Raw genomic sequence first — 8345 nt, forward strand, 5'->3', positions numbered from 1 at the left:
TCCTAGTCATTATCAGAACTCGGTAGGTACCAAGGATCAAAACCCTAGTGCAAACCCACCGTTAATTATAAGGAAAGTCAGTTCGGGAGAGCTACGCTTTTATCTTGAGTCCAATATAAGCAACCCATTGCGAAGTTTTAACTCAGTTGACACAGATATTTCTGAGGATGAAGATGATGAAATTGAGGGTGATGGCCGCACGCATAGCCTTCCTTACAAGAAATATGGTCCATACACATGTCCCAAATGCGAGGGAGTTTTCGATACATCACAATCATTTGCAGCTCACATAGGGTCTCATTACAAGTACGAGACCAGCGAGGAGAGGAGGAAAAGACTAGCAGCCAGGAGAAGAAGGAAAAATCTTCGCCTTTTCCGTTTTGGAGCTGGACTTACTGTGGTGCCCGATTATTCTTTAAATACAGCATGGCAAAGGAGGACTTGGAATGTGCACGAGAACTCATAAATGGTTGTGAAAAGTGAAGAGAGAGATGATGATGGTGATGAGGAAGATGATGAGGAAGATATTGATGGGGATCATGAGATGCAAAAACAAGCTCCACCTCCAGAACCTGAAGCAGCTGAGGCCGGCTTGATTGGCAATGAGATCAAAAGGGAGCTTTTGGAACTGATGGTTTAATAAATTTAAAGATGGCTATTAGAGCTCTTCTTAACAAAAGCTCGAACTAATTAAAATAAGACAGTTTTTCTTATAAGAATATCTTTTAGTCTTAATTGGAAGAATATAGAACATATATCTAAGTATATGCCTAAGTATATGCCCGCATATGCGCGCGCTTGAGCATGCATATAACCGTTATTTAAAATAAAACCACAAATTGATATGGCATTATTGTTTCTTAATAGTCACATGTAATTATTATAAAATAATTATATTTACAAGTTGGACCAAGATACGCGCGCTTGAGCATGCATATAACTGTTATTTAAAATTCAACTGCAAATTGGCATGGCATTATTGTTTCTTAATTAATAATCGCGTGCTTATTATTATAGAAATATTATATTTACAAGTTGGGATTGAGATACGCGCGCTTCAGCATGCATATAACCGTTATTTAAAACTCAATCGTAAATTAGCATGGTACTTGTGTTTCTTAACAACCACATGCTTATTATTTATAGAAAAATTATATTTACATGTATAAGGAAAAAAAAGATATATAAGGTGGAACAAATATAACTACCATATATAATCCATATTGTCAAAAAGTTTGCAGAGAGAAAAATGAAAAAAATTAAATGCAATGACAACTTTCTTGGTTTACCTCCACCTTCGCATTAATGACTTAAAACTCAAACCAACTTGCAGAGCTTGTCACAATCTTTTTCAAGTATGCAACCCTAGAAAGATAGGTTTGGAACATAAAAATCCCATTTCGAAAAATATTTATGCAGTAAATGATGCTGATTGGTACTCGAGCACACGTTTCAACTGATACATGAGACACGTCAAAAGTTCTGATCTTTCCATGATCTTCAACTCCCTAATAATCTTCACATGCAATTTCTGGGTCTCGTGCGTCTACATCTAACCTTAAAAAGTTTTATAACAGTTTTTCCATGTATATATTATAAATTTATAATTTACAAGCAAGCATCATAAATGTCTCCATGTAAAAAAAAAAAAAAAAAAAAAAAATCATTACATCGAAAATAGATTTTTTTTTAATCAAAATTTGAGTAGACAATCCTTATAACTACCATTAGAAGAAAAATGAAATAAAATGATAAATATTACATAATTAATGGAAAAGAAGCAAGTCATTTTCCAAAATTTCCTAATGATCTCAAGACAGACAAGGAGAGACCAGGATTACATGGTTTTTATTGTAGTAAACTATCAGTAGGTAAGAGGAAAGGGAAAAATATGAACATCTATACAGCTTGTTGTCATCTACAATAGGACTTGCTAGTTAGGTTGATTCACCAATGAGCAGTCCTAACCATATAAGATCTACAAAAATAGCAAAAATTTTAAAAATGAACATAAATCTATTGTACAAGTTCCCAAGAAAAAACATCATTCCTGCCCTTATGTTCTGATAGTATAAATGACCCCTGCCCAAAGTGTGACCCTTTCCTCCCAAGATTTTGCAGAAACCAATGCTAATAAGACAGACATCAAGCAACCTAAATCAGGGCTTTTGAAATGTTTGAAGTAGTGAAGTTTCGCAGAGGGTGATATATAATGGTAATATCGTCACATAAGGCTAGGTTATTCAGAAAACTGAAAACTTCAGAAGGTGCTGATATTTGTCCAAAGCAAATACATGCCTGGTATATTTCCTAGTAGATTTCAGATCTTCCCTCAGATATAATCACATATAGCTGCGCTACAGTCCATGTTACTTCACTTAGACCCTTTAGAGGAGCTGCAATCTCTTCAGCAATTGTCATTAAAAGGACTTTACATTCTGCAACAGATAAGGAATGTCATGAATTTGGCAACAAACCAAAAGTTCTATGCATCGACTAAAGCTGCATTGCATGCTGCAAATAGGTTCAACCATCCTATATGAAGTTTTTAAACAAGATCCTAAAGAAATTAGGATCTATGGACCAGCAATAGGACTATGAAAGAAAGGAAAGCAGATCTGCTGATTCTGACCTAATAATGGATTCTAAGTACTTTTCAATAAATAAATAAATGAAAGGATGTTGAGAATCAACTTTTCACTCGCTACTAAAGTGATTATGAGAAATTGCGTATGTTTTTTGCCTGTATAAGCAGCTGACCTGAGATTTTGCTGAAATTGAGCAAAGATATTGAAGCGAGGATCTTGTGTTCAATCTGCTCACCATTCTCTAGGTTATCTGTCAACACAGAGATGAGAGCCGAAAATGTAGAAAGCTAAAACTCACAATTGGATTGTGAAGAAAATGCACAGCTCAACCATGCCACAGTGATTAGGCAGACCCTCACCATGTCCAGGTTTCCAGCTTCAAGACACTTAGAAATGGCATCTAAGAATGACTTTTTCCCATTACTAAGCAATGCTGCAGACAAGTTACTCAACCACTCTTCATTTGCCTGCTCTTCGTCATCCTATGTTTAACTCAGAAAATCAAAGAAATACCTTCAGTGATTCAACCAAGTGACCAAATTCAAACTTGCATGTTTATTGCCATTTAATATGCCCACCAAGTCTCAAGTATACATAAAAGTTGACTTCTCTCTAACTTTAAGAGTAAGGTTCTTTCGAATTACTACATCAAATCCAGTTTAATAATAGATTATCAAAACAATTTTGTACTGTTAAAACTACCACACCGAAGCGTCATGCCAAAGCATCTCTATTGCCTTCAAATTCATTTTCTATATTTTTTTTTATTTCTTTCTTTCTTTCTTTTACACCTGGTGACATTGTAGAATCATTGTTCAATCAAATTGAACAACTACCAAGAACTATTTAGATGGTGATTTTGATACACATTATAACATGTACTCCTGAAAAGTTTGAAATGCAAGAATAAGTAAACAAACTTATATCCAGATAAATCATACACAGAGCTCAAGATTTAGGGAATAAGTATCTGTTTTAAAGGTCAAATTACCTTCAACAGCAAAGAATAATCGAGAGGAAATATTATTAGAAAAGTCTGGACAAGTATCATGTGTAATGGAAAAAAAAAAGTATCATGTGTATCGAAAGCTAGGATGTGAGACAGGTCAGAAGAATATAGAAACAACTATACCGATGAAATAGCGTCATCAACTAATAAATTTTCATCTTTATTGTCAACAGAATACACTCCACAGATATCGTTAAATCCTGCTTGCTATAGGATCCAACTTTCTGTTGATAACTTCCCAGAGAAAGAGAAACGCTCTCTCATGATAATAAGTGATTGGCAACACTTTTCTCGGACCTTCTCATCCACTAAGCTGTCTTCAAGAGCCAATATAATGGCATCAATTGCCTCTTCTCTGTAAATGCTGCATTTATGAGGTTCTACCTACAACCATATGATTGTCTCAACCAGCATACTCAAGCTCTCAGGCACGGGTAAGATCCACTAATTGGGCAAAAGCAGAAGTTTAAGTGGCAATTTTCTAGTCTTCCATTATCAAAAGTACCCTTCAAATGTTTAATGCAAAGACAAAAATTATGAAAAAAATATGCATTTCTGATATTTCTTTTGAAGAGGCCAAATTGAACTCATTTTATAAATGAAAGCATTCATTCTTTGCCCCTTGATGGAAACTGCCACAAATTCCTTTCAACAAGGCAGAAGTTCACAAATATAGAGTTATTAAGAAGAGATTTCGTCTATAACTTGGACATCATTTAAGTACACCTATATAACAAAATCAATGTCTAAAAATGACCAGGTCGTCAATTTTCATATTAAATTGAAGAATACAAGAAGATCTAAGTGTAACAGAAGAACTACAACCAAGGGTCTCTGATCCTTTAAACAGTTCTGTAGATACTCAAGCAGAACAAGCATCATATTCACTATTCCTTCATTATGCAACTCACTCAAAAATAAAGTAACGTCTTTCCACCTGCAATGGCAAAGACAACATGTCATGGGTAGAAGATAGTGGTGTAGTGTAATATTTTATGGTAGCCTCTTTCCATTGGTAGACAAATATTGATATTTCACTTGGAAAATGATTTTGTCATTGCAGGTGACTTAAAAATAGAGGCAATATCAACAACATAAATTAAAAGTTACATTCTCAGGTGAATTAGTTCACTCAACAATAACACTGCATTCGTTCTCGACTTAAGCTGCTTGCTCTGGAGTAGCTCAAGAAGACACCGTTTGTTGATATTTCTTGCTATCTGATTTCGGCAATTTGCATCTGCTTCAATACAACAGGATAAGAATGCCACCACATGTGATTTCTCTTCTAACTTTCCCAATTCGAACCTTTGAAGAAGAAAATGCACACCCTCACAAGATATAAGATGTTTGGCATTTGTTCTTTTTTCCTTCTCACTGCTGTCAGTGAGAAGCTGCTCTAATATGAAAATAACAGTTTCATCCAAGTGTTTAAGACCATGTCTACCCAAGTTTTCCATTACTCGAGAGGTAAAAGACAACAAGTGCCTACAATGTTCTGATCTCCAATTATCAATTAAACGCTTCAAAACAAAATTGGCAAGTGGCACAGAAACAGATTCCAAAGATTTTCCTGTTACTGGACATGTTCTGTTTTCCTGATCAAACCATTCCTTGATGGCCACCCGTTCAAAGGTTTGACCCATCTCTAGGGTAACTGGATCTTCAAACAACTTTCCAGTTAGTGGGCAAATAAAGTCTTGAAGAATGCTGGAGAAAAATGAGCGTCCATCAAAGTATTCATCACTTCCATGTAACTATGTCATAAAAAAATGTAAAAGTTAGCAATGGATCAAAACTTTGGGTGTAAAAAGAGTTCCATTGCAACTCACCATCAAGAGAGGACCTCGCTTTGATTGGCTGCACCTATAAGATAAGGAATTAACGAAGTAACTATCAGAAACTGCTAAGAGAACATACTAACTAACAATAATATAATAGTCAAGAATTTGGGACTAAGCTAAAAAAGAAGATGAAAAAGAAGAGAAGAAAGTTGATGTCTCACTAAGAATAAAAACAAAAGCACTAAGATCAACAGAAGCTCAAGTGTGCGGCAGTTCTAAATAGACATGGCTAGGCTATAGAAAGTAAGATCGTCATTTGCTTTTTGCAAGTGTTTCATGCCATATAGCAGTCTCGGCCAATCTCAAAATTTCAAGTTACTTTTCGGCAAAACCTTAACCCCATACAACCTCCATTCTTTGTTAGCTATACATGAGTGCTCATTTTCCTATAGCAATGATAGTACCTAATCTCAACAGATCTCTAGTCTTGAAAATTCTCTTCCAGATTCATGTAGTATTGGTAACTGGCTGAGTGGTTTGGAAGGAATAGCCCCCAACATACTTTTGCTTCATGGTTTGGACCCAGAGGTGGCTGGAATTACTTTGGATTGACATCTATGCAATATGTGTCATATTGATGTCATGCATATGTCTGACTCTTAAATCACCGACTATTTTTGGTAAGCAAATTCTGTCCCGTGCCTTGGGAGTAAAAATTCTGCTTTTGTTGAAACCACCACTAAAAAGCATTGAGGCATGTGAACATTTGTAGCATGATTTGTGAGAATACCGTTTGGATAGTGAGTTGAGATGAAATGAGTTAAAATGAAACTAAAAGTTAAATAAAATATTGTTAAAATATTATTTTTTAATATTATTATTTTTTTCGGATTTGAAAAAGTTGAATTGTTTATTATATTTTGTGTGAGAATTTGATAAAGTTGTAATGATGAGATGAGATGAAATACTTCTTGTATCCAAACTAAGTCTTAGTGTTCTCAATCCAAATAATGGGTTTTGGTAGGGGTTGCACATGGATAGATTTTTAAATTACACTAAAACCTTGTTTCTTTGTGTAAGTACATTAAAACCTTGTTTTAGCAAGATATTTTAATTTCTTGGATATGTGAGCACACATTTGTGACCAAAATCTAACAATTTGGTATCAGAACTTCCACAATCACAACAAACTAGTACCAATGCATGGCATCGATAATAATAGAGAGAGAGAGAGAGTTATCAACCATTCATGCACATCAATGCTAAGGAATCCAATGTCGATTGCTTGTGTGTTTGGTGGGTATATAATGGTACCAAAAGTACTTAAGAAAATAATATCATCAGAAAATAATATAATGAGATTACTCATTTAGAATTAAGTTTGAGCAACTTTGTTTTGGTCAAGGCTTAATCCATCAAATCCCAAAATTTTCTTTAAATTTGACACGTATCTTCCCAATAAGCTAATTCATGTAATTTGATAGGAGCTAATTCATGTAATTTGATGCAGAGTTCGCACAAAGTTCACTCTACGTCCTATACCCTAAAAACAGTTCCAGACATTTGTACAATGTTACGACAATTTGGAGGAAAATGTTGAAGCTCAAGTCCACTGGAAAGATTCCAATTGCCCACCTTTATGAGTTCCGTATTAGAATTGAAAACAGAATTAACATGAAAAAATCCTCAGAAGCTTACAATTCAGAAACTAAAGCTGTTGAACTGAATAAGCAAATTCCAGTCAATTTAGAACTACAAAAGCATAGAAAGAACGCCAAAAAGAAAAAAGAAAAACTAAAAGAAAATACTAAATCTACTATGTGAAATTCTTTCTTCCCTTCCCTCTAGCATAGAATATACAACATACAAACACCATGCCAAAAAAATCAGTAGGTGTACCTTACAGCTCCTTTTTGCAAAGCACCACGGAGACCACGAAACTTCAAACAAAAACCAATTTTTCAAAAGCGAGAGACTTTTGCCGGATGTCACTTAGCGACGCCTACTAAATGAAGTTTCCACCCATTGACCATATCGGCTCAAACTGGGATTTTACCGCATTGGATTTGAAAAAAATATCGGTCTTTGGCAACGACGAGGTTCCTTAGAGCAGATACTGGACATATTAGGAATCGTGGGATACAAAAAAAAAAGGAATGTTGGAGATGCGGAGTGAGGAAACGACATGAGAAAAAATATATAGTTACAAGACTGCAAAGAAAAGAAAAGACAAAAAAAAAAAAATGGAGGAGAAAATGAGTGATAGAGACAGGGAATTGTGATAATAAGCCACAAGGCAAGTAGTGTTAGAATGGAATGAGCCAGAAGAAAGTGACAAATGCAATTGTGTTTGCAAAATGGAGGTTTCCTGTCAGTTTTATGACCATCTCATGGAGTTTTCTCCAATAGCTTACTCTTGACTGCGTTCTTTTGCATTTGAAAATGCTCTTTGGTGGTTCCGAAAGTGATGATTGTTTCCTTGCTATTGATTTCCTGCAAACCAATGCAGTGGGAAAAGAAGTTGCATTCTTGGACATGAGCGATGTCAAGTGGTACGACAAAAGGCAGATTAGTGACTGCCGTGGGAAGAAGTTGACTAGGGTGGGCGGCGGCCCACCGCATCCGGCAGTCCGGCCCCTGCCTGGCCTTCACCTAATCACCTTAAAAGTTCGACAGAATTCGATAGTTGACAGCGATCCTAACCATTATAATTTTTCTAAATTTTCGTATAAAATATAACTTTTAATTCTAAAATGATAATAATAATAATAAATAATATTTTAATAATATTTTTTTTAACTTTCAATTTTCATTTAAAACATTTTATTTCATTTCATTATCTAAACGAAATCTAAATTTTAATTATACATGAGAATTATTTTAGTTATCATAAAAAGAAATAAATAAAAATTGATGCAATCATTGTAGAACTTTAATAGTTTGAATAAAGATAAATGATATTTA

General features: G+C 34.8%; 1 protein-coding gene across 1 annotated transcript; it reads right to left on the reverse strand.

The window, feature by feature from the left end:
- Nucleotides 1-2310: 2310 nt before the first annotated feature.
- LOC121240944 (putative E3 ubiquitin-protein ligase LIN-1) lies at nucleotides 2311-7918 on the reverse strand. Its single transcript, XM_041138459.1, has 10 exons — nucleotides 7796-7918; nucleotides 7281-7321; nucleotides 7080-7133; nucleotides 5430-5463; nucleotides 4708-5354; nucleotides 4390-4534; nucleotides 3895-3981; nucleotides 2887-3070; nucleotides 2761-2838; nucleotides 2311-2438 (listed from the first exon to the last, which is right to left on the reverse strand). Exons 1-10 carry the CDS (start codon nucleotides 7916-7918, stop codon nucleotides 2311-2313), a joined length of 1521 nt encoding a protein of 506 aa, XP_040994393.1.
- Nucleotides 7919-8345: the final 427 nt, after the last annotated feature.

This window comes from Juglans microcarpa x Juglans regia, chromosome 7S (genome assembly GCF_004785595.1).
Source record: "Juglans microcarpa x Juglans regia isolate MS1-56 chromosome 7S, Jm3101_v1.0, whole genome shotgun sequence".
In the NCBI taxonomy this organism is placed as follows: Eukaryota; Viridiplantae; Streptophyta; class Magnoliopsida; order Fagales; family Juglandaceae; genus Juglans; species Juglans microcarpa x Juglans regia.